The sequence below is a fragment of the Eleutherodactylus coqui genome, chromosome 7 (assembly GCF_035609145.1).
Source record: "Eleutherodactylus coqui strain aEleCoq1 chromosome 7, aEleCoq1.hap1, whole genome shotgun sequence".
NCBI lineage: Eukaryota > Metazoa > Chordata > Amphibia > Anura > Eleutherodactylidae > Eleutherodactylus > Eleutherodactylus coqui.
The window spans coordinates 90,360,765-90,387,579 of record NC_089843.1 but is presented as its reverse complement, the minus strand read 5'-3'; the positions used below and the strand labels follow the sequence as shown (position 1 = coordinate 90,387,579).

The following is a 26,815-nucleotide window of genomic DNA, read 5'->3' as shown; positions in this document are numbered from 1 at the left end:
ACTGAAGATGTAAGGAATACAAAATAAACATGCCAAAAAGATTACAGTGCGCTGTCTATAAAACACCAATCACATACACAGAGCAAATACCACATTAGAAACTGTCTGCCATAACTGACCGGAGGATCGGAATAACAAATGTTGATGAGTTCATTTAAAAAAAAAAAAGCAACAATCTGAAATGTAAATCTTAATAACTAAACCCGCTATTACAAAAGCCACTGAAATCCTGCCCCATACCACCACGTATAAAGACTGACTGAACTATGCCGGAAACCTGCCATCTCCATTACAGCCCCTACTACAAGGTGGCCACTGAAGAGTAGCCCGCTTCTGACAATACTGTGACAACAAGAATGAGCAATGGGATTGTTTTTTCCAAAGCTTTATATAATTTACTCACTTCACAAGAGATGGTGGAAGTGGCCCGTCTTCACTTCTATGAACCTCTGGGCTCTTTAAAACATGTTGGCTGATACTGCCTGCAGCTCTTTAACGGGGATGCTGCAGATAGTGTTCGTGAGGTTTTCCTTGAGTTCACCTCAAACCACACATCTGGATGCATGTTAGCCATACACCAGTCAGAAATCAGTTCACCACCCAACGAGGAATATAATAATTCAGCTCACATTAACCTGCCTGACTTTTCTCCAATTTGTCAATGCTCTAAGAAAAAAATTCCACCCTCCACCCTAAAAGGAACCTAAGTGGCTTGAAACCTTTATTATGGTTTCCTAAAGGTCTCTCTATGAGTCATGAGAGACTGCCATCCTCTGAGGCACAGGACGAACCCAAATGCCTCTGACTGGGAAAACAACTGGGACGTTGTCACCTCAAGGATCCTCCATTAGAAATGGCACGCTCCTGCTACTTCTCCCAAGGTTTGGGAATACAGAACTCTCAAGCTTTGTGTGTGCGCTGGTACGGGACATCATACCGCTTTCTTAGACGTGGACTTTCCCCCAATGGCAACTACTGGAGCTTAATTAAAGGGGTTTCCAGGCCGCGCTGGCTGTCTGTGCTGGGATACATCGGGGTCCAAGCAGAAGCCACTGCTTTGACTCCTGTTCAGTGGCCGGTGTTCATAATTGCTGGCCCAGTTCTCATTTGAATCAATGGGAGCTGCACTTGTAATTACAGGCTGGGCTCCCATTGATTTCAATGAGAACAGCATCTACAATTACAAGCAGCAGCCACTACACAGGGTTCGGAGCAGCGGCTTAGGCTCTGACCCTGGTGTATACCAGCACTGACCGGCGATGCCTGGAAAAACCTATTTAATCATTGATTACCTACCCTCCGGATAGTTGGTCAGCATGGGTCCATAACTTGGGATACGTGTTGATCAATTGATCCTCTGCGATATATGTAGATGTGGCAGCATATAAAGGTGCAACTAATTATTCAACTTAAAACAGAAACTTTATTGATCCATGTAGCCAATTCAGGCCTGAATTCCACCTCGGCCGTGGACAGGGGGCCTTAGGTAATGAATGATGGCTAATGTTTATCCCCAGCAGTGTGTGTTCCCACAGGTAGAAGCCCTGCCGAGGAGCAAGCACGTGTATGCTCACACATAAGCAGATGAATGAGTGTTTGCTCATTCGTTGGTCCTTTTACACGGCCCAATTGTTGGGTGAATGAGCGTTTGGAGGAACATTCAGGCCTAATTACTGGCTTATGTAAAAAGAGTCTCAGGCTGCCTTGACAGGAGCGTATATACGCCGGCCCTGTTATAGAGTGCATTGAATCCAATGCATTTATTCACATGGCCCAGAGTATATACGCAGGTAAATAGGGGTGGACATACACTGGTGTGAAGGCAGCCTAAGGTCTCTTCCGCACGGGCGATTTCCTCGCATTGCAAGACCGCGAGAAATCGCATGTTTGTAGAGCCCATTCTTTCCTATGGGTTCCTCCACATATGGGATGTTTTGCAGCGTGTGAGATAGGGCTTCTACCCACTTGCGCTTTTTAATGCGAATCTCAATGTGACTTTCTAGTGTTAAAAATGCATGGCAAAAAAAAAAAAAAATAAAAAAATAAAAAAAAAAAAAAATCGCAAGGCACAAACTTGGGATGCATTTTTAACATTAGAAAGTCCCATTGACATTCACGTAAAAAAAACACAGCGTTAACGCAGTGTTAAAAAAACACGCACGCGGGTAGGAGCGAGGTTACAAAATACTGCAGCAATTTGTGATTTTCGTCGCCTATGTTTCCCTGTGGAGTCTGCGATTTTCTTCACATAGCAGCCACTAGCGATACGCATGCTATATGAGAAAACTCTGCCTGCTATGGGGAACTCCTGCTGAAATACAATATATGCCTCCAGCACAGGGGTTTTTTGAGCCCCTTAGAAGGGAGGGGTGATTTCCCAGCAGCGTGGGGGAAGGTTCTGGAGAGCAAAGCAAGAACTGGGAGGAGTTACAGCAGCCATCTTGAGGAAATGTCAAGGCGCCAATGTGCCTCGCTGAAATATTCCACACTGACAGACCGAAAGGCTAATGACTTAAATGAGAGTCACGAGTGGGCCGGGTCAGAGACCGCTCACTTCACGCCTGCCTGACAACTGATCCTCTTGCGCTAATAAAAATGATTAAGTTAAAAAAAAAACGCACAAGACAATCTGGACCCCATGCGATGCGAGGTTGGAATTTTTGCGAGAAATTCAGAAAATCACAAGCGCATAGCAGCGACAAAGATGTGATTTTCTCGAATCCAAATTGCTATCGCCTGTGTGGAACACGCCTTAAGGATAAGCCATCAATAGTTGATTGGCGGGGGTCTGGCGCTCAGGATCTGATCGATCGTCAGGCTGTCAGTGCAGCGGGACGGATGTAGTCATCGGTGGGGACAGCCTTCAGTGTAATAGACAGGTGTCGCTCCCATTGATTCCTGTGAGGGTGAAGCAGTCTATTAAATCCAGCCCGGACCACTGATGACAACATTCAGTACAATGCCAGATGATCAGCTATGGTACAGAATGGCAGACCACCGCCTGAGGATAGGTCATCAATAGTAAAAGTCCTAAAATACCCCTTTAAGATATGGATATGTCATCAATATCAGATCAGTGGGTGTTCAGTGCTCGGGACGCCCACCGCAGCCTCCTCAGTGCATACCAGGCACAGCGCCATACACTGTACAGTGGCTCACTCCCTATCACTTGAAAAGAATGGGGCCCTGAGACCATGTGACCGATAAACATGATGTCACATGATCTCAGTCAGCGGATTGGGGGGTCCCAAGCAGCAGACCGCCACCGATCTGATACTGATGACTCAGGGCTCTTCTACACTGTCATATGGGCACCAGTGATACACACATGAAGCGTTTAATACCCCCATGAACTACGCAGTCAAACAATGTGTACATTGGGGCCGGTATCACGCCACCGTATGAGCAAATCCCTGCATGTGTTTTACTGCTGTGGAGCCACTGGTGCCCCGGTATGGCAGTGATATTGTACTGCATGCGACAGAGCATCTCTCACGCCTGTCATGTGCAGTCTTCCTGTTTGTCGTTTTTTTTTATTTCCCGCACTTTTGCTTCGCGACGGCACATATATACACTACTGATAAGAATGCATGGGCAGTGCTGATTACATGCCCATAGAGAACAATGGGCTCTCCGGCACATAATATGTGACAATATAGAACAGGCGGCATTCTTTTTAACGCTCACGTAATACGCAAATGTAAGCAAAAAGAGCGTAAGGCAATGTACGTGATTGCCTGCGAATGGCGGCGTGTAATCCGCAGTAAACCTAGGCTAGTGTGAGCCCAGCCGGACAGTTTACCAAAGCATACGTTTCTGTGTGGGATTTTTTGCTGGATTGAAAAGCGTAGCTTACGACCCGTGTGTCAGACAACAAAAAATATGGAAACGGTTACGGTTATTAAACATTACAATTAGTGGAAAAAATGTATGAAAACGTTTCTACACGCCCAACATACGGTTTTTGTGCCTAAATGCCTTTAAAAGGAGGGGGGAAAAAACTAAACATTGAATTTTCAACTTCAAAAAAAAAAAAAAGTTTACAGTGAAAAATGTTTTTCATATCAAAAAGCATCCAATTTATAAATGAGTGCGTCCTTATGTGTGAGCGTCTCCCCCATGTAGGTTTCTAGCATACTGGAAATGCAAGTGAAAATATCAGCGCGGATGGCCGTTATCCTAAACATGTGTCATCACTGCGTTGGTCCTGAAAACCCCGTGTAATAATAATCTTTATTGGTGTAGCGTCAACTTATTTCGCAGCGCTTTCACAGCACGGAGGAACAATACGACAATTACATGTGGTATACAGTTTTTGGAAACAATCAGGGTGGGGGTGATTCAGGAGGCGCAGAGGAGGCAGGAGACGAGGCACGGAGGACACAAACAGTACAACAATTACATGTGGTATTCAGTGATTAGGAAACAAATCGGGGTGGGGGGGGGCGCACCTGGTCAGGAAGTACAGGGGCAGGAGATGTGCACGACAGGTAAAGTGGAAAGTATGGGGAGGGGCAGGGGGCATGTAGATCAGGTTTGGTATGCTTCTGTGAAGAGGTGCATCGTTAAGGCGCATCTAAAGCTCCGTGCCTCTGGGATTGTCCGGATGTTTTGGGGTAGAGCGTTCCAGAGGGCCGATGCAGCTCTAGAGAAGTCCTGGAGGCGAGATGTGAGGATCGTATTAGAGGGGACACTTAACCTGAATGTGTTAGCGGCACGGAGTGTGCGGGCTGGGTGATGTGTGGACAGGAGGGAAGTGCATTAGTCGGCCTTCTATTCAGCGTTTCCTTGAAAAATAAGCAGTGTACTACAAGCGTGTATTAACACCCTGTATGTATCGTAGAGTTTTAACTGGCGTGTCCCCGTGTAGTGCCACGATTCTTGCCTATGCATTACAGCGTATCTCACGCACGCTGTCATGTACCAGCTTCCTGATGTAAGTGACACTGCGTACAAACACGGCACATACACAATGTAATTGTACACATAGAGCAGGCAAGTACAAGCACCTACACATCACTATACATAACACTATAGAGGAGGTATGGGGCAGCAGACACACACTGTCTCCTACACATCACTGTATATAACACTATAGGGGTGGTATGGGGCAGCAGGCACGCAGCGGCCCCTACACATCCCTGTATATAACACTATAGAGGAGGTATGGGGCAGCAGGCACGCAGCGGCCCCTACACATCCCTGTATATAACACTATAGAGGTGGTATGGGGCAGCAGACACACACTGTCTCCTACACATCACTGTATATAACACTATAGGGGTGGTATGGGGCAGCAGGCACGCAGCGGCCCCTACACATAACTGTATATAACACTATAGAGGAGGTATGGGGCCGCAGGCACGCACCGGCACCTACACATCCCTGTATATAACACTATAGAGGAGGTATGGGGCAGCAGGCACGCAGCGGCCCCTACACATCACTGTATATAACACTATAGAGGAGGTATGGGGCAGCAGGTACGCAGCGGCCCCTACACATCACTGTATATAACACTACAGAGGTGGTATGGGGCAGCAGGCACGCAGCGGCACCTACACATCACTGTATATAACACTATAGAGGTGGTATGGGGCAGCAGGCACGCAGCGGCACCTACACATCCCTGTATATAACACTATAGAGGTGGTATGGGGCAGCAGGCACGCACCGGCCCCTACACATCACTGTATATACCACTATAGAGGTATGGGGCAGCAGGCACGCAGCGGCACCTACACATCCCTGTATATAACACTATAGAGGTGGTATGGGGTAGCAGGCACGCAGCGGCACCTACACATCACTGTATATACCACTATAGGGGTGGTATGGGGCAGCAGGCACGCAGCGGCACCTACACATCCCTGTATATAACACTATAGAGGAGGTATGGGGCAGCAGGCACGCTCCGGTACCTACGCATCACTGTATATAACACTATAGAGGTGGTATGGGGCAGCAGGCACACAGCGGCACCTACACATCCCTGTATATAACACTATAGAGGTATGGGGCAGCAGGCAGCGGCTCTTACACATCCCTGTATATAACACTATAGAGGTGGTATGGGGCAGCAGGCACGCACCGGCACCTACACATCCCTGTATATAACATTATAGAGGTATGGGGCAGCAGGCAGCGGCTCTTACACATCCCTGTATATAACACTATAGAGGTGGTATGGGGCAGCAGGTACGCAGCGACACCTACACATCCCTGTATATAACACTATAGAGGTATGGGGCAGCACGCACCGGCACCTACACATCCCTGTATATAACATTATAGAGGTATGGGGCAGCAGGCACGCAGCGGCTCTTACACATCCCTGTATATAACACTATAGAGGTGGTATGGGGCAGCAGGTACGCAGCGGCCCCTACACATCCCTGTATATAACACTATAGAGGTGGTATGGGGCAGCAGGTACGCAGCGGCCCCTACACATCCCTGTATATAACACTATAGAGGTGGTATGGGGCAGCAGGTACGCAGCGGCCCCTACACATCCCTGTATATAACACTATAGAGGTGGTATGGGGCAGCAGGTACGCAGCGGCCCCTACACATCCCTGTATATAACACTATAGAGGTGGTATGGGGCAGCAGGCACGCAGCGGCCCCTACACATCCCTGTATATAACACTATAGAGGTATAGGGCAGCAGGCACGCAGCGGCCCCTACACATCCCTGTATATAACACTATAGAGGTATGGGGCAGCAGGCACGCACCGGCACCTACACATCCCTGTATATAACACTATAGAGGTGGTATGGGGCAGCAGGCACGCAGCGGCCCCTACACATCACTGTATATAACACTATAGAGGAGGTATGGGGCAGCAGGTACGCAGCGGCCCCTACACATCCCTGTATATAACACTATAGAGGTGGTATGGGGCAGCAGGTACGCAGCGGCCCCTACACATCCCTGTATATAACACTATAGAGGTGGTATGGGGCAGCAGGCACGCAGCGGCCCCTACACATCCCTGTATATAACACTATAGAGGTATAGGGCAGCAGGCACGCAGCGGCCCCTACACATCCCTGTATATAACACTATAGAGGTATGGGGCAGCAGGCACGCACCGGCACCTACACATCCCTGTATATAACACTATAGAGGTGGTATGGGGCAGCAGGCACGCAGCGGTACCTACACATCCCTGTATATAACACAATAGGGGTGTTATGGGGCAGCAGGCACGCAGCGGTACCTACACATCCCTGTATATAACACTATAGGGGTGGTATGGGGCAGCAGGCACGCAGCGGCACCTACACATCACTGTATATACCACTATAGAGGAGGTATGGGGCAGCAGGCACACACCGGCCCCTACACATCACTGTATATACCACTATAGAGGTATAGGGCAGCAGGCACGCACCGGTACCTACACATCACTGTATATACCACTATAGAGGTATGGGGCAGCAGGCACGCTCCGGCACCTACACATCCCTGTATATAACACTATAGAGGTATAGGGCAGCAGGCACGCACCGGTACCTACACATCACTGTATATACCACTATAGAGGTATAGGGCAGCACGCAGCGGCACCTACACATCACTGTATATACCACTATAGAGGTATAGGGCAGCACGCTCCGGCCCCTACACATCACTGTGACGTCGGTAATCCGCCGCTCAGTATATAACACCGGGGATTAGGATGTAATAATGAACGTGACCACCTACCGGCTGAGGACGGGGAGACTAGCAGCACTGCGGGCTCATGGCACGCACCGGGCTGGGACGGACATGGACGCCGGAGGTCACACTGAGGAACTATGGGATATGTCGGGGATGTGAACGGCGGGCAGAGACGCGGTTTGAAAATGGCGCGCAGGAAGCCGGGCCTGAGGAGAGTACTGCCCGTTACCTATAGCAACCCTTCCCCGTCCGCCCTCCGCATGACGTTACCTAACGTCTGTCACGTGATTCATGGAGGCTGCGGTAGTACTGAGGAATGAGTGACAGATAAGCCACGCCCCGGAGCGCAAGGTGGCGTCACTACTGCGCGCAGAATGAAAGAAGAGCACGTGATGAGGCGGAGCTCCGCCCCGTGTAATAGAGATCTGCAGGATGTGGACAGCCTTCCCCTGTATAATGTAGTCACCCCCCGATCTGTGCCGAGCTCCTGCCGTCTGTCACATAGGTCGGGGGCATTGCTGTGTACTGCGCTTAGGCCCCATTCAGGCATTTGTAAGCGGAGCCTCCTGCAAAAAGTCCCAGACTGAGATCTCAGCACAATCTGCTTGCATTTCATCCCCAGTAACGAGTCTTTGATATGGCATCTATATAGGGGTGTCAGCTTTTTGCCAAAAGGTACAAACAGTGTAAAAAGTGGTGTGGGCAGGGTGCCCGGAGGATCACAACCTTAACTTTTACCTCTCAGTGGCCCCTGTACTAATAGCGCCTCCTCTCAGTGGCTCCTGTACTAATAGCGCCTCCTCTCAGTGGCCCCTGTACGAATAGCGCCTCCTCTCAGTGGCCCCTGTACGAATAGCGCCTCCTCTCAGTGGCTCCTGTACGAATAGCGCCTCCTCTCAGTGGCCCCTGTACGAATAGCGCCTCCTCTCAGTGGCCCCTGTACGAATAGCGCCTCCTCTCAGTGGCCCCTGTACGAATAGCGCCTCCTCTCAGTGGCTCCTGTACTAATAGCGCCTCCTCTCAGTGGCTCCTGTACTAATAGCGCCTCCTCTCAGTGGCTCCTGTACTAATAGCGCCTCCTCTCAGTGGCTCCTGTAGTAATAGCACCTCCTCTCAAACGTGTGTGTGTGTGTGTATGTATGTATGTGTGTGTGTGTGTGTATATATATATATATATATATACATATACATATATATATACATATACACACAGATATATATATATATATATATATATATATATATATACACACACACACAGACATAAATAAATATATATATATATATACATATACATATACACACACACACAGATATTGCTATATCTTCCTTCTTAGTGAATAGCTAGCATCTAAATGGTTCATTTGTTCATGGTGTACACTGGTATGTATTAGACGCTGGCACCTGCTTCTACATATTCTGATCCCCTCCATTTGGAGAGCAGCTATTAGAACAATCAGCACAGAATAAGCCTATTCTCCCTCTTGAGTTTCGTTTCTTAGGAATCACGTGTTTAGTAGTAACACACACCTTAAGGCGTTAACATATTTTAAGCACCTAGAGCCAGTCATGAGTTCTTATGATTTCAGGGGGCGTGTATTTATGTGTAATCTAGGGTATAATTGAACCTGATGATGTTGATAAAGACAGAAGAGCTTCATTGTCGTATGATACTTGCTGGTGTCGTGTGTTAGTGATTTGTGTACACAACTTCTCACATATAATTCGGAGCAAGCAATGAAACTCTGTATGGAATTCCTTTGAAGCTCCGCAAGCAACAGGTGCAACCTTAATAGTAATGGTGTGCCCTCTTTGTGGGCCCAATAGTAGTGCACCTCACTACAATTATAACAGAAGCAGCTATGCTTTGATTGCCACGGCTTCTGTATACAGAGCCCCTGCTCTCTCCGCTGGCGTCTGCATGTCTGTATATACGGCATACAGCGTAGCAGAGAGGAGGAAGCAGGGTCTCTGGATACAGAAGCCGTGGCGGCTGGAGCGGAGTTCCTTCGGTGTGTAAAACTACTTGCAGCCATGGTTGCTGCTGGCCGTACGCACAAGAAGCAATTATTTTTTTACTGGCCATTAATATGGTAAAAAATAAACACCAGCACCAACTTTGTGCCCTAATGATCAGCCGGGTTGCAAGCCTCTGGCTAGAGAAACCTTTGGCCTATTCTGTACCGTGGGCTGCATTCACAAGAACGTATATCGGCTCGGTTTTCACGCCGAGCCGATATACGTCGTCCTCATGTGCGGGGGGGGGGGGGGAGGAGGATGGAAGAGCAAGGAGCAGGAACTGAGCTCCCGCCCCCTCTCTGCCCCTCTGCACTATTTGCAATGGGGAGAGGCAGAATGGGGGCGGGGCTAAGTTCTGACAATTAGCCCCACCCCCATTCCACCTCTCCCCATTGCAAATAGTGCAGAGGGGCGGAGAGGAGGCAGAGAGGGGGCGGGAGCTCGGTTCCTGGCTCTTCCATCCCCCCTGCACATGAGGACGACGTATATCGGCTCGGCGTGAAAACCGAGCCAATATATGTTCTTGTGAATGCAGCCTCAGGAACATAGCAGCAGGGTTTTTCTCAACTTTGTGAAAAAAAAACCTAGCAATCGCGCATGTCTCCGACCAATGTAATCTCCCTTGCAGCATTACCGAAAAGGACAGAATATGGCACCCGTAGCGCTGTCACTCCTCCGCCATACAGATGTGCTTCCCGACAATTACATGGCCTGGTTTGAAGTTCTAACGGTTATGTTCTCCCCCAGGCAGCAGTTCCTCTGTAGGACTTCCACTTGCTCATCCTATTTCCCATGATCTGCAGCTGGAGTGTCATTTGCTGTGGCATGTGTCACAAATATAGATTTAATGGTTGCGGACAGTCACCATCCTGTGACGTATGACATCCAGGGCCGACGTATGTCCAGCTCCCCCCATCCTGCGTTTGTGTAAGATCGAGCCCAAATTGCACCCCACATGAGCTAGCATCCCCCAACACACTTGGCTGTCCCCACTGACCGTTTATGAGAGGTAGGTCAGCCACCTCCGTTCTGCTCACAGCCTGGATACGAGCTTTCTCCATTTCCACCAGCTGACGTCCAGCTCAAATTCTTCGATTACTCAAAACTCCAGTTATTAATTTTTTCTTCTCATCGCAGTGGTTGGAAGCGGCAGCCAACGATTCTGGGGGATGCGTATTAGAGGGGCAGTGGAACAACGTGTGAATGAGCCCTTACTGCAGGGTGAAGACGACCCCCCGCAGCACCGAAGAAAGAATACATGACCAGGAATGAAGCCGGTCACATGTTCTTTCTTCCGGCGCTGCAGAGAGACGTCCGTCCTGAAGAGCGGCCGTCTTCTCCCTGCATCGGCGCCCGTGTGACTGAGCCCTAATGTTGTAAAAAGGCTTCCTGGTTGATCCATTTCTGGGGAAAAAGCATTACAAAAAGAACCAGCATTCTTCAAAAAAAAAAAAGAGTATGAAATCCCCTTTCTTCTTTGCATACAGCACATGACGCTTGGGACACAAACCACATAAGATATTGCATCTATGACTTTCAGGCTGGGTTCACACAGGACGGATTTGCCGCGGCAAATCCGCCTGCGGGCGCTAATCCCGGGATTAGTCAGCCATGTGGACGAGATTTCTCAGAAATCTCATTCACACGGGACGGTCAATCCACTGAGGTTAATCCGGCCGCAACCGCGGCTGCGGCGCGGCCGACCGCAGCATGTCCATTCTTTTTTCTTTCCGCTGCGGCCGCGCTCTCCTTTATGGGAGCGCCAGCCGCAGCGGGAGAGCGAGCGGCCGGGCGGCTTCAAAGCCGCCGCGGGTTTTTCCGTGGCGCTTCTCCCGGCGGAAATCTCGCGGTTTTTGCAGCGGCCAAACCGCGAGATTTCCGGCGGGAATCCACCCAGTGAGAACCCAGCATTAGGATTTGGATACTACAAGTAAAACTAATTTTTCTTTCAATTTGTGCCGTAAAACTATACTGTATAGTTTAGTTTTGGGACGGGACGTCATATCTATAAAGATGTGTGATGGGACTAAAGAGCAGTATGGGAGTAGTCAGGCGAGCTAATTAATGAACAACTGCACACAAGGAGTAAATCTGTTGTCCCACTAGGGCAATCCCTTGTCCCGTTCAAGTGGTTTTCACCCTAAATAGGTTTGTCACCTAAATGGCTGATTGCTAGTTCCAACGATTGCTATCCACAGCCATTACAAGAACGCTGCACCCCCCATGTGGATGTTGCAGTGGTGCGAATAGATGCCCACCACCCCATATCTATGCATATAAAGACGAAAGCCCTCACTGACTGACTCGCCAAAAGTTCTCCAACTTCCCGATGTCGTAGAAACATGAATTTTGGCACAAGCATAGATTATCTCCAAAATAGGAAAAGTAATTGGGTTCCAACTCGATTATTCAATTCTAGCGCAAAAGAATTGGTGTCGAAATTTAACGTACATAATCTAAATCTCTCACTTCCCAATGTCATAGAAACTTAAAATTTGACACGCGCATTGAATGTCATAAATAGGAAAAGTTAATAGGTCCCAACTTGATTATTCAATTCTAGCGCAGAAGAATTAGCGTCCAAATTTTACGTACGGAATCTAATTCTCTCACTTCCCGGTGTCATAGAAACGTGAAATTTGGCACGAGCATTGATTATGTCATAAATAGGAAAAGCTAATGGGTCCCAACTCGATTATTCAATTCTAGCGCAAAAGAATTAGCGTCGAAATTTTACGTACATAATCTAAATCTCTCACTTACCAATGTCATAGAAACATGAAATTTGCCATAAGCATTTAATATGTCATAAATATAAAAAGTTAATGGGTCCCAACTCGATTATTCAATTCCAGCGCAAAAGAACTAGCATCCAAATTTTACGTACGGAATCTAATTCTCTCACTTCTTGGTGTCATAGAAACATGAAATTTGGAACGGGCATTGATTATGTCATAAATAGGAAAAGTTAATGGGTCCCACCTCGATTGTTCAAGTCTAAGCGCAAAAGAATTAGCGTCCACATTTTACGTACGAAATCTAATTCTCTCACTTCCCGATGTCATAGAAACTTGAAATTTGGCACGGACATTGATTATGTCATAAATAGGAAAAGTTTATTGGTCCCAACTCGATTATTCAATTCTAAGTGCAAAAGAATTAGCATCCAAATTTTACGTATGGAATCTAATTCTCTCACTTCCGGATGTCATTTTATATAAAGGAAACGTCGCATGGTTACCTCCCCGTGGTGTTTCCTGGGTAATGCAAAGAACCATGCAAAATGGTGAACATATGTTTTTCCCGGTATCTCTAAAGTAACCACGACTTCATAAGATTTTCCGTGTGAACACCAGATAAACACCAGTACCAAATTAACTCGGGTGAAGCCGGGTATATCAGCTAGCATAACATATATAAAAAGACAAGCATTTTAAACTTTGGTCTTAATACGTATTCCTCAGAGCATGATGCGCCTAATAAATGAAGAGGTGCAAGCCCTTCCATATACTAGACCAGTGATGAGCAACCTTTTGAGCTCGGTGTGTCAGCAGAGCATGACTCGGGGGGGCGTGTCACTTTGAGAAAAAAAAAAAACATAAATTTGCGATATTTATAGTTTAAATAACAAAAATATATAATTGTAATGTATAACTGTATTTAATAAACCCCAAATACCCATAGCACAGGCCCTCGCCTCTCGCTGCCTCCACAGCGGCCCCCCAGCAGCGACAGCACCCCCCACAGCAGTAACTGACGCCCATGGCGGCCCCACAGCATTAACTACCCCTACAGCGGCCCCCCAGCAACAGCGGCCCCCAGCAGCAACAGCGCCCCTCCAGCAGAGACAGCACCCCCACAGCGGCCCCCCAGTAGTGACTGACCCCCACAGTGGCCCCCAGCAGTACTTGCCCCCCCTCCACAGCGGCCCCCCAGCAGTGACAGTGCCCCCCAAGACCCACAACTTACCTCCTGGAAGCTCCGCTCCTCCTTTGCCCGGCGCACCACTAGCAGAGATGATATCCGGCACACACTCTGACGTCAGTGTGCTGTCGGACGCCTCCTCCCCCGGACGCTCTCGTGGAACCAACAGGTAGGAGAAGTCGGGGGACGGGAGAAGGAGGATCCCGGCTGCACACTGACATTACAGTGTGCAGCGGGATCAGCACTGCTAGTAGTGCTGGTTAGTGAATACCAGCAGGGGAGCTGCAGCCCCTGCTAGTATTCACTAACGGGGCGAGCGGCCGCGTGTCAGCGACTATGGCTACGCGTGTCAGTGCTGACACGCGTGTCATAGGTTCGCCATCACGGTACTAGACGCATCCCTGTGCGCCTGCACGGAAATCTACAGGTCCTACTTGGTGAATATTTCTGCTCTAATTTACACCAGTTTCTGGCATGAATTGCACATAAATCTGGACCATGGCCCTCTAACAAGTCTCACCCTTTGCAAAAAAGGGGTGCGGGCGCACTCTTAGTATGAGACCGATGTTGCTGTTTTAAATAAGTTCCTGTCTCTGTGATCACGGACGGCGACAGACGTATTTCACTCTGCTTCAATAAAGACACCAACCAACGTAAAACACACAGACGTATTTATAGTGAAAGCTGGAGGAAGTCAATAACAAGTTAATAAATTAAAGTAACCTCAAAAGGGGTTTTGTCATGCAAGCACAACCCCGTCCCCCAGCTGGACCCTGCCTAAAATAACAAACGAGGGTATACTCACCTCTGCTGGTGCCCCAGGATGCAGCCAACAGCCAGCACTGGCATCAGCTGCGACTTCCAGGTAGACAGTCTGGGCAGAAGCACGTGACTGCTGCAGCCAATCAGAGGCCAAATCCCCAAACTCCTGGCATCATGGCAACCGGGATATGAGCACTGATGGCAGGAGTGCCGACGGGGACGCTGCGGCCTCTGATTGACAGCAGTAGTCACATGCTTCCACCTCACCCACCTACCCCCAAGTCGAAGCCAATGCCAGCGCCCGTGGTCTGCTATGTCCGTCACATGAGAGGTGAATATACCTTTGTTATTTTAGACAGAGCCCAGCTGGCAGATGGGGTTTTGTTTTAAATGACAACCCCTTAAAAGGGGAAAGAAAAGAAAAAAAACAAAAACACCTCTTAACTAAATTATTTAATTTTGACAAAAAAATGTAACAAAAACGAAAAAGCGAACATTACCAACATTACCCAGTGTATGAGAACATTTACATCAATGAAAAAGAGAATATCCGAAGATCCTTCATACAATTGGTGAAGAATCCTCGGCAGGGTGGATGAATTTACAACGACTGGAGCAAAGTTAAAGTTCTGTTATAGGAAGGTCTCCAAATGTATATGAGGAGGGCATCGATGAAAAACTGTAAAAATGAGCCCTCGAGTCATCGTCGACGGTCGGGTCGTTAAACATTAAATTCGGCAGTTCTTTTTATTTAAATGAGGCCTGGTATTATACTTCCGGTGTTGACCAGCCATGACCATATCCGGCCCGATGCACGGATAGCAAGCCGAACAATCAGCTGATTGGTGGGGATACCATGCGGTGGGCCCCTGTCGATCCTAATGACAGGTCATCAACAGTAAAAGTCCCCAAATACCCCTCTAATAGAGAAAAATTAGGACTGGATTCATTAGCTAAAATGGAATGGATAGTACATCTCTCCTGCTCTGTGCATTATATGAGCAGCACATTTATGTGAACAGTGTAATGCTCTATTTCTCCTGTAGTGGCGCTCCAGGGTAACTGAACATGTACTGCTAAGTTCCCCTATAAATTACAGAAGCGAGACCCCATGAAATTCTTTCATTGTTTGAGGACCCTTATGACAAAAAAGTTTTTTCCAAAACCCCTATAATGATATTTAATAGCAATCAATAAGGCCAAAATGACAGCTCCCAACGCAGAGGTCACCCAGCTTGACCATGGTAAATCCAGCCTATGTAAGCAGAGACTAGAACACTGATATGTAGGTGCCAACAGTAGTGACACCTCTAATGGTCATACTGATTTTCACAAAACATGTCTCCATAAGCAAATATATAAAACCCCAAATAGAATAGTTATAAGGTGGCAGACGATGATGACCGAGCTCATATTTACTGGGATTTCTTTAATTTCAGCATATTGAATAAGGTCCTATTTGAGAGTGCGCTGTGCTCTGCTAAGAGTTAAATGTCCTTTGTCCCTCGGGTCACACTCACACATCACCACAATGTTAGATACAGAGCCCTGTTACTGCAGTGTTTGGGCTAAAGAGTAGACACCGGCAGCTAATTTCATTCATCCACTTCCCTTTCATGTTGAGACACTTATAGTGGCCCTCCGATCCCGGAGAAACAAAGATGGCCGCAGCAGCCTCTCTGACTGCCTGGTGCACGCTGTACGTTAATATGCATCATTAGTCTAAGACACTACACCTGCTTGGATTATCCAGTGATGCCACATGAGCTGGCCAGGAAGGGCAGCATTTAGTGTCTTAAGACCACCGATGCATACCACACACAGTGTGTATTAGGTAGTCAGGGACGCGGTTCGGCCATCTTTTTTTTGTGCAGGTCTAGAGGGACACTTTAAAGTGCCTTTTATTCCTAAATAGAACACTCCAGAAAAAAAAAACAACCTCACTGGCACAGATTTACTAATGTGATTACACCTATACCTTGTCCTAAAGTGGTACCTAATGTCACATCAAAAATTACAGTTCACTGCACCTTGCTCAGCAAGGGGGTGTAGCTTAAAAAGGGGTATTGCGGCGATGTGGCAATTTTTTTTCCAGTTTTCACCCATCCAAACTGATATATTGGTGGGGGTTCAAACCATTAGGACCCCCACCGATCCTGAGTGGAAGGTCTGATTTGTCCCAGTGCCGGTCACTGCTGCATCACATCACCGACCAGAGAGATTAGGATGCTGGCTGTGCGTGGCCACCCCATTCATGTCAATGGGGCTGACTGACATTGCCAAGCACTATAGTCATTTCCATCAGCCCACTGAAACAGAGTGACACAGTGCATGCGCAGCCAGCGTTCAATTCAGTTCAATTGGAGCAGTGATCCAGCAGTCACTGGAAGTGGGGCAAATGGGACCTTCAGCTCTCTGGATCGGTAGGGTTCCCAAAGGTCGGACCACCACCAATCTATCCAGTGGATAGGGGGGAATAAAAGCACACCGTCAGAATATCCCTTTGATGGAAAAAAGAGTGTAGAATAAATATGACGACATAGGCCAAAAACCACTAAACCAACTTAAAGAAGGTATAAAGTCAGACTAGAGTCTAGAGAGGTGCCAAAGCCATCATACATAATGAGTCACGGAGACATGTGGCCCATGTTTATACTGTAACTATTAGAGAGAATTAGGGAACCTGTGGCACGGCATTGAACCCAGTCCATGGCATAAGGAGATGCATGAGACAGACTCAATGGCCAGCCCCTTCAGCTTTCCACTAGGAAGAACAGAGGGATTCCTTTTTTTATGGAGTGTTCCAATAAAAGCATTTAGCTTGGCTAGTGAGATTGTGCAATACTAGAGAAATACTCCAGGATGTCCTGAATGGTGAACTCCATGGTGATTCCCGCACCGGTGTAACATTTCTCTATCAGACCTTCGAAGTGCTTATACTGGCGGATAAATTCATCTTGCATGGTGTGCCACACCACCTGAGGAAGAGAACAGACGGCATCACATTAGTGCAGCCACAGCACGGCTTCATTCACTATACTGCCCGCTATAGAAACCAACAGACAGGTGAGAAGAAGTCATTCGGAGAGTGCAATGGAAATGGATGCAAATAACAGCAGTTCCAGAACTTCAACCATTCATTTCTACTGAACCGTGACTCACGATGGGGAAAGGTCAGATTCATGCCTGTGACTGGCATTGGAATCATCACCTAGCTCAGCCATAATGAAAGATACCAGAGTATATAATTAAAGGAACACTGAGGAAAACGTATCCTCTGCTCATGTCTTGTACAGAAGGGTGGTGCAGGACACAGGGAGTCTGTCTTTGGTGTTCTTTGAATGTCCATCCGACAAACTGCTCTGCACAATACATAACACGGTTCATCAGTCCTGCCCAAAGTACTGCTTTAAGTTTTCGTTCACATACACTATACTGCCAAAAGTAACCGGAAACCTGGGCAAGAATCAAGAGTAGTATTTATTTCCATATGTTAATACTTAGTAGGGTCTCCTTTGGTCCTAATGGCATCGGATACTCTCCATGGCATACTTTTTACTAACGTCTGATACACTTCAGCTAGTATTTCCCTCCATCCATCCTGCAAATGTTTGGTGAGTTCTCTCAAAAAAAAGATGCATTGGCCCATCTACAGCAGTGCAAAGAGCATCATTATTGGACAAGGGAGCAATGAAAGAGTTCTACGGAGTGACGACTAACACTACTTCAAAAGAAAGAATGTCCAGCAGCACTCACTGCAAACTCCAACAGGGGGAGGTGAAAAAATGCAAGCCACTTAAATAAGAGCCTGAGCGTCCAGACTAAATAGACAGTCCCAGATAAGATGAATAAAGTGGCAGCCTGCAAAAATGTCATCAAACAGCTATGATCTTTATTATTCTATGATCATTCCTTTAAAAAAGGTAGGCCATGTTTTGGCCCTACTCCAGCTTCAAATCAGATGGACGTACCTTAATTTGGAGGATGCCTGGGGAACACCTTTTACCTGAGTATGTTGTACCAACAGTTTGAGTACGGCGGAGGTTCCTTTATGGTCTAAGGATGTTTAACATGGTATGGTCTTGTTCGTTGGTTGTAGTGGTAAGAACCATGAACACATTGGTGTACCCTGACATTCTAGACAATAAAGTGCTGCCGACAATGTGACAATACTCTGGAAATGGTCAGCCATACTTCCAACAAGACAACCTGCCTTGTCACAAATCAAACGCTGTTTTATGTTGGTTTGGGGATTTGAATGTTCCACAATGCCTGGACTCTCTGCACCAGATTGAACATCTTCAAGATGAACTGGAATTTCGGGTCAGGAAATATGAACAGTGTCCATCTTCTTTAAGAGCAAACATCAGATGTTTGCAGGATGAATGGAGGGAAATACTACCTGAAGTGTATCAAACATTAGTAGAAAGTATGGCACAGAAAGTATCTGATGTCATTAGGGCCAAATGAGCCCCACTAAAGTATTAATGTATGTAATTAAATACTACTGCTGATACTTGCTCAGGTGCCCACTTACTTTTGGTAGGATAGTATACAATATGTAGTATGGGGGAAAAAATAAACTATGAAAGTCTATTACTCGCCACTGGTTTATTCACCCCTTAATGACACGGCCTATTTTGGCATTGAGGACCAAGCGATTTTTGTTATTTTTCCATCTCCATTTTTCAAAAGCCATAACTTTTTATTTTTCCGTTGACGCGGCCGTATAAGGGCTTGTTTTTTGTGTGGCGAGCTGCAGTTTTTATCGGTGCCACTCTTGGGTACATAGACTATATCGTAAAACTTTTATTATTTTTTTTATGATAACAGGGAGAGAAAACGCATCAATTCTGCCATAGATTTTTTTAAATTTTTTTTACAGCGTTAATCATGCAGCATAAATGACACACTAAATTTTTTCTGCGGGTCGGTACGGTTACAACGATACCAAAACTGTTATATTTTTTTTAGGTTTTTACACTTTTTTGCAATAAAACCCCTTTTTTTGGAAATCTTTTTTTTTTTCTCTACAGCTGCATTCAAAGTCCTGTAACTTTATTTTTTTTATGTACGGAGCTCTGTGAGGGCTTATTTTTTGCGAGACGAGCTGTAGTTTTTATTGGTACAATTTTGGGGAATGTACGGCTTTTTTGATCACTTTTATTGCATTTTTTGTGAGGCAAAATGCTAAAAATTAGCATTTTGCCTCTGTTTTTTAGCGTTTTTGTAGCGCTTTTTGTCGTACAAAATAAAAATCATGTTCAACTTTTTGTACATGTCGTTACGGACGCGTCAATACCCAATATGTGGGGGGTTAATTTTTGTTTTTTACCTTTTTTATGCTAATATTAGAAAAAGCATTAAAAAAAGGGTTTTTTTAAACTTTTTTTTTTTACATTTTTCTTTTCTTTTTTTTTTTTTTACACTATTTGAGTCCCTCTGAGGGACTTGCCTTATGATCGCTGTGATAAGGCATGGCAGAGCTACTGCTCTACCATGCCTTATTGCTTATACAGCGATCATAGGCAATACAGGACACCAGTGTCTGGCGTCTTGTTGCCATGGTGACAGGCTGGGCTCTCGCGATGACATCGCGAGAGCTGGCCAGAGACACAGAGGGAGCGCACTCCCTCTGTGAACTCTTTCCCTGCCGCGATCTACTTAGATCGCGGCAGGGAAGGGGATTAACAGCGGGGGGGGGGGGGGGGGGGGGGCGCATCTCCGATGCTTCCCCCCCCGCTGTTGCAGCGGGACGCCGGCTGTGACTGACAGCCGGCTCCCGCTGCGGGATAGCGCGAGGTCAGTCATGATCTCGCGCTATCCCGATGACGTACCGGTATGTCCTGTTGCAGGAAGTCCCAGGCTCCCAGGACATACCGGTACGTCCTGGGGAGGGAAAGGGTTCAAGAGCAATTGCGTTTATGGAGCAGTTTGAATGCAGGAGCACAAAAGTCAGAAATGTATAGTCCAACAGATTTTCATTTACACAATGTATTGTTCTCTGTTATTAGCTACTTCAGGCTGGGTAGAAGCAAACTGCAGTGATTACAAAAGACCAAAACAATTTCATCTCCTTGCAATCATTGACCAAGTTCTAGGTTTAGCGTTACCTTGAATGTAGCTTTACATAACGCCACGTATAGTCCCATAAAGCCACATCCTCACCTGCAGTAGGTTCTCCTCCTCACACAGATGCTTGTCCACCTTTTTGTAGAGGTTATCTAGTCCCTTTTTCACTTCTTTACCAGGATAGTCCTTTATGACTTTCCGCAGTTCTTGCTTGCTGAATGCCAACTGGTAGCTTACTTCATCGTAGCCAATCCCCTGGGCCACACGTGCCTTCACCCCTTCAAAGAAAGTCTTTGCCGGAGCAAAGTCAAAAATACAATGAATAGGTTAACCCTTCAAGAACCAGCATCCATATGCAAAGAGTACTTTTTGATAAATGAAAATGGACAGACTATTTCTGAGCAATCAGAATGCCTGAAGGGAATTTGATCTTCTGTGAATGGAGATCTTAGATACACTGATTAACCCCTTAAGGACCAAGCGTAGTAAATATAAGATAGAAAAAAATATGGCACGGGATTCAAGCCTCTGACCCTCGAATCAAGGAGCAGCAGATCGGGTTCTCGTCTGTTAGTCACAGCTGAGAACCCGGAGGAGAAGGTTAAATCGTTTTTCAACCGCTTCTGCCTTCTCTTTTCCTGGCTACATAGTGCTTAATGAGCGCTATGTACTAAGAAGTGGAAGTATAACTTCCATTATGCGACCCGGCGATCATGGAACTGCTGGGTGCACCCTGGCAAAGCAGAGCTGCAGGGTCCCTAATCAGCTCTGCCAGTGACCATTATCACTTCAGGGGGATGTTTAACCCTCTAACTGGGGCTCCTAGCTACAGCCCCAACTACAGTGGAAAAGTTTGAAATAAAAAAAAAAAAAAAAAAAAAAGACCATGTGAATGACCCCCAGGAGGACTTGTATGACATCATGGGGGACATAGATGGTAAAAAAAATAATAAAAAAAAAAAAATACAGGAATAAAATCAATAAATAAAAAAATTACAGAATAAAAATACATAAAAAAGAAAATGACACCAACAAAACAGTCGCCATATGTGCCCTGAAATCCCAAACCATACATATATATATATTTATTATAATGTATGTGTGTATATATTTTTTCTAGCAGTTTATCCCCAATAAAACAGAAAAAAATAGCCCTATATGTGACCGGGGAAAACACGCAGCAAAAACAATTTTAGTAGCTGAAGGAAAAAAAGTAAGGCAGTAAAACCACCAATGCTTAAAAATTGTTTGGCCCTTTAGGTCCAAAACAGTCTGGTCCTTAAGGGGTTAAGATATGATACCAAAGTCACTCTGCCTTCCCAGTAATGGAAATATCTGAACAGGGCTGAATGTGTTTGGGCTGTCTGCAATGTGCCATGGCCGCACTTGTTTTAGGAATTAATGGGGGTCTCCTGCACATGGCCTTATTAGCTACAGAGGTGCACGGGCCCTTACAGTATATTTATAGGCCTCCACTGATAGAGAGGCATACCAGTAGCCTAACAACCGTAATAACATATCCAGCTTCCTCTATCCACTAAAAACCCTTAATGAGAACATTACATTTAATTTCTCCAGAGGATGTCCCAGCGAGTAGATCACGTAGGACTGCAGATGATCGTTATACTTCTGCTTGGCCTCTCTTTTTTCTGTTTCTAAACAGGAGATCTTTAATCGAGAAAGAGTAGCAAAGATGTGGTGAAAGTTCTCCATCATGACGACATCCCGAGGAGTCTTCTGGCTTTCATTTGCAACTTTTTCGACTGAAATAAAAGAGAAATGATGAGAAGATTAATGACATAAAACTAACTTCACGAGTCAGCAGGGGATGAAAAAACAGTCACTTCTAATGTCCTCTGTACCTCTGCAATTCATTTCTAAAGTTATCCCCTGCCATATGCAAATCAGCAGAGAAGAGTCATCTGGCCGAGAAGAATCACACCGATTTATGACCAGCTGAGCTTACCACCCCCCATTCTATTGATACACAACTCATCACATCCTCGTTACACAGAAACTCCCGTCTAGGAAGAGAAAGGAGCATGGCTAGCTTGGTAACACGTTTATCATTGTGACTCTTCTCGGCTAGATGACTCTTTTCTGCCAATTTGCATAGAATGCAGAATAACTTCGGAGCCCAATTGCGGAGGTAAATGGGTTCATTAGGAAACAGAGGGCTTTAGAAGGGATTGATTTTCCATGCTGCTTGCTAGTGTAGTCTGTTTTAGGGGGGAGATGGTGGTGACAGGTTCTCTTTAAAGTGACCCTTTAGACTTGGAGAAACAAGGATGGCCACACCGCTTCTCCAACTGCCCGATGAACATTGTGCACGAGTATGCACCATTAGTCTAATGCCCCGTTTACATGGGACTGTCGGCTAAATGATCTGCACGAGTGGGTGACGTCACCGCTAGTGGTTAGCGCTCAAGCAGAAGGTTTAGGCAACCAGATCACTGCTGAGTATATCACTCACTTCTCGCTCAGTGCTTCACATTCTATATGAAACACTAAGCGGGGAGCGTTTAGACGCAGCTAGGAGTGAGCGAACCAGCAAGGTTTTTTATACGATCTTTTTAAAAGTCAGCGACAAATGAAAAGTAAACAAATAGCGCACTACGGCTTGGCATTAAGGCCGGCTGTACATGAGTGTCACGGCGCCCCCCCAGGAGACCCCATACTTACCTGCGGATCCGGCGTCCTCGCTCCCGCATGATGTTTCCCCGCCCACCTTCGCCGTGTCATGTAACACACCCACCGCGTCACATAATGCGGCGGCGGTGGGCAGGGAAGCGTTTTCATGCTATCTTCTGCTGCGCTACAGCGGAAGATAGCGTGTACGGACGGCTTCTGTTGACTGCAGTGGAAGCCGTCCGCGTGTACACCCGCAGCAAATAGAGCATGCCGCGGGTGAGGACGGGTGAATTCACGGTGCGGAATTCCGCGGTGGAATTCCACACCGTGAGCACTGAGCTATTAGGTTCAAAAGAACCTAATAGCTGCGGGCAACGCACCGGATTTCCACTGCGAATTACGCGGTGGAAATCCGTTCGTGGGAAAGAGGCCATTGACCTAACGTTTATCACACATGTTCGTTCGTTGAAACAAACTTTACATTATAAATCGTCCTGTGTAAATGGCGCTTAAGACACTACATGCTGCTCTAACGGGCCAGCACTGCTCACGTGGACAGCACTAGATAAAGCAGGTGTAATGTCCAAGTCCTGCGTCACACTGGTATATGAGAGGTCAACTGAAAGGTTTTCCTTACAGAACAAGATGTATCATCCTATTATTAGGCCTAATGGTCAGTGTGAAACCTTAATATAGTTCATGGCATAGAAAATAAAAAAATAAAAACATCAAAAATTCTTAAAAACTCTGTTTAACATAAAAAAAACTTGATCTATACTGTAGAATAAGTCATTTTCTGATTAAACATTTCCCTTAACTAAATACCAGTGACATACACAAGTAGGGACACAACTGGCAATAACGAACACTCTATACGCATCATGATGACACTTATTGGTTATCTTCCTTTGCAAGATTTAGACTTTTATGTTTTTTCCCCCCAGAAATTTACCATTAATGAATACTGCTCTTATGAGTTTCGTATAAGCCTTATCCAAGTCTCCTCGTCTTTCGGCTGATCGAAAGATTGACTCTGCCAGCTCAGCAAATTCTTCAAACCCGGACACAAATGGAAGAATACCGACTTTGCTCTTTTTTGAGATTTTCACATCCTCCATCTGCTTGATCTGGTTGGTCTAAAGCCAAGAGAAAAGAGCCATCATTACACAACAAAGGGGCGAGGTCAAAGTTTTGTGATGGAAACACAACCAAGAAAAAAAAAAAAAAAAAGCACAGTATATTTTATATATGGAAGCCTGTAGACCGTAATATCCACCCTCTCTTCACATGGACATTAGAGAAGTTTTAGAACTAGTCCTAAGAGGTCGAGTACAGCAGTGAGGAATTACAGGGAGCGCCCTCACTTTCTGCAAGCATCAATAGACACAACAGAAATACAACTTTGGAGAAGATATCTCATGGAGAGGCCAGTAGTCAGTATGGAGATGGACAAAGTACTGTAGCCTTTAGGCCGGGCTCACACGACTGTGTTGGTATAACATATTCCGCGTGCAGGATTTGCGCGCGAAATACGATAAGCTAATCTCCCATAGGCGGCCATGTTGCTGTTCACACGAATTGCTCGGAAACCGCATGCAAGAATAATCACAGTATGTTCTATCGTGGCGCTTACATACACACCGAGATTGTGTTGCCAATCGCCTTGCACTAAGGAAGAATGCAATGTCATTGCACACTTGCTGCGTGCCACGCGAATGTTTCCCACGGGCAGCATGCAGTGAATAATGTCTGTCAGAGCTCAGCCTTTTTCCTTTTCTGACCAAGCAAGGAGAACTTTCACAGGCATCAAAAGACAACACCACAAAAAGTTAAAGGGGTTGTCCCGCGGCAGCAAGTGGGGTTAAGTACTTCTGTATGGCCATATTAATGCACTTTGTAATATACATCGTGCATTAAATATGAGCCATACAGAAGTTATTCACTTACCCCCTCCATTGCTGGCATCCCCGTCTCCATGGCTTCGTCTAATTTCAGCGTCTAATCGCCCGATTAGACGCGCTTGCACAGAAGGGTCTTCTCCCTTCTGGTTGGTCCGGGCACGAGCGGCTAACTGGCTCCGCCCCCTTCTACGCATCATCGCATAGCTCCGCCCCATCAAGTGTGCCAATTCCAGCCAATCAGGAGGCTGGAATCGGCAATGAAACGCACAGAGCCCATGGTGCACCATGGGAGAAGACCCGCGGTGCACCATGGAAGAAAACCGCGGTGCATCATTGGGAAAGGACCGGCAGCCATCTTTAAAAGAAGAAAAGAAGATGATGCGCGAACTGGGAAGGAGGTAAGCGTTTTTTGTTTTTTTTTTAAATTACAAACGGTATTGATTTTAACGGGGCAGAATGCGGGGGTAGGTTGAAAAGAAAAAAATTGCATTTCGCCCCGGGACAACCCCTTTAAGCACCAGCAGAAACCTTCTACCCTGGCTACATAGGATTTTCCAGCATTCAGATCAGTGCTAGAGATGAGCGAGTATACTCGCTAAGGCACATTACTCGAGCGAGTAGTGCCTTAGCCGAGTATCTCATCGCTTGTCTCTAAAGATTCGGGGACCGGTGCGGGTGACAGGTGAGTTGTGGTGGGGAGCGGGGGGGGGGGGGCACAGCACACTGCAGGTTCCCACTTACTATGCACTTATCAAAATTCCTTTTGACTGTAACCAGGACATTGCCGAGAGTCGTACTGAGGAAGGAGGCCGAGTCCACATTCTCTGCAGTCCACACGTGGTGGCTCATCTTCACCAGCATATACAGAGAGTTAAAGCTATCGATCTTGTCTCCCAAGGCAATAAGGTTGTTGAGCTCTGGTTCTACGAAGCGAAAGATGTGAGTCATCATCTGTCGGATCATTTCCTTCCTACAAAGTAAAGAAAAAAGATGTTCAGGAATCATTAATTGTTTTACTTAAAGTGAATAATGATAATGAGCACTTCAAGTGCACTAGGTAGGCCCTACTTCATACATGGGAATTATGAAGGGGAGCACTTCGGCAGCGGGTATTGACAACACTGGTACTGTCTCTTGGTCCAAACTATTAAAGAGACCTCTTATAAAAAGTGCTTACCTGCTGGTACCTCACCCCAGACAGACTCTCTAAAGTTTTCCCCGTCTACCCGGACTCCTGCTTTCATAACTGTAGGGACATTGGGATTTTAGCACAAATCTTTTGGTCCTGCCCGGTCACCCAGGGGCATTGGAAAAGAGTTGAAAGGCTCCTAAGCTCCAAACTCAAAGGCCGGGTTCAGATTTCTCCCTGGTCTGCACTCCTCAATGCAGACATATCAGGCTTCCCTAAAAAGCTCCGGCCAGTATTGGCACATATACTATCATTCGCTAAATGGACCATTGTAGGCACTGATCATGTTAAATTCCCCTCAGGAGCTTATCTTTCCTATGGCTACTGAACAAACCTATATGCAAATTACCCCAAGAACTCCTCTGCGTGGGCCGTTCACGTGAATAGTCACAGTTCCCCGGCTGTAAGCACACACCCACTGAGGAGTAATGGACATCCCAAATAGGGTCAGACATCAGCAGAAGTACGCCTGAAATCTCGTAATGTGCCGCTGATTTCTGCTCCTGAGCATGCACAGTGATGCCATGCACACTAGCAATTGTTTCTTCTGCGCACACGCCAAGAGAAGTGGTGACTGAGCTTCTTATCTCAATGCATGCGATTACAACAACGAGACCATGAAAATTTACATAAAGAGCTAGCCCAGA

The 26,815-nt window shown here is 46.4% G+C and overlaps 2 protein-coding genes across 8 annotated transcripts in view; both read right to left on the bottom strand.

Annotated features, from left to right (window-relative positions):
* Nucleotides 1–8,008, bottom strand: part of CEP135 (centrosomal protein 135) — a 67,206-nt gene extending 59,198 nt beyond the window's left edge. The window contains exon 1 of one of the 2 annotated variants that reach the window (XM_066573366.1): nucleotides 7,941–8,008. The gene's annotated coding sequence lies outside the window, so the exon portion shown is untranslated. Of the gene's footprint in view, nucleotides 1–7,715; nucleotides 7,889–7,940 lie in introns of those variants that run through there. The other variant, XM_066573365.1, reaches the window with a different exon arrangement.
* A 6,259-nt stretch (nucleotides 8,009–14,267) lies between these two features.
* The window catches only part of EXOC1 (exocyst complex component 1), a 66,054-nt gene continuing 53,506 nt past the window's right edge, over nucleotides 14,268–26,815 (bottom strand). For all 6 annotated transcript variants that reach the window (XM_066573359.1, XM_066573361.1, XM_066573363.1 and 3 more), the window contains 5 exons: nucleotides 25,721–25,949; nucleotides 24,031–24,214; nucleotides 22,011–22,210; nucleotides 20,544–20,738; nucleotides 14,268–17,353 (listed from right to left, as the gene is read on the bottom strand). In XM_066573359.1, the coding sequence (XP_066429456.1) occupies nucleotides 17,201–17,353; nucleotides 20,544–20,738; nucleotides 22,011–22,210; nucleotides 24,031–24,214; nucleotides 25,721–25,949 (961 nt within the window). In that variant the 3' untranslated portion in view covers nucleotides 14,268–17,200. The remainder of the gene's footprint in view (nucleotides 17,354–20,543; nucleotides 20,739–22,010; nucleotides 22,211–24,030; nucleotides 24,215–25,720; nucleotides 25,950–26,815) is intronic.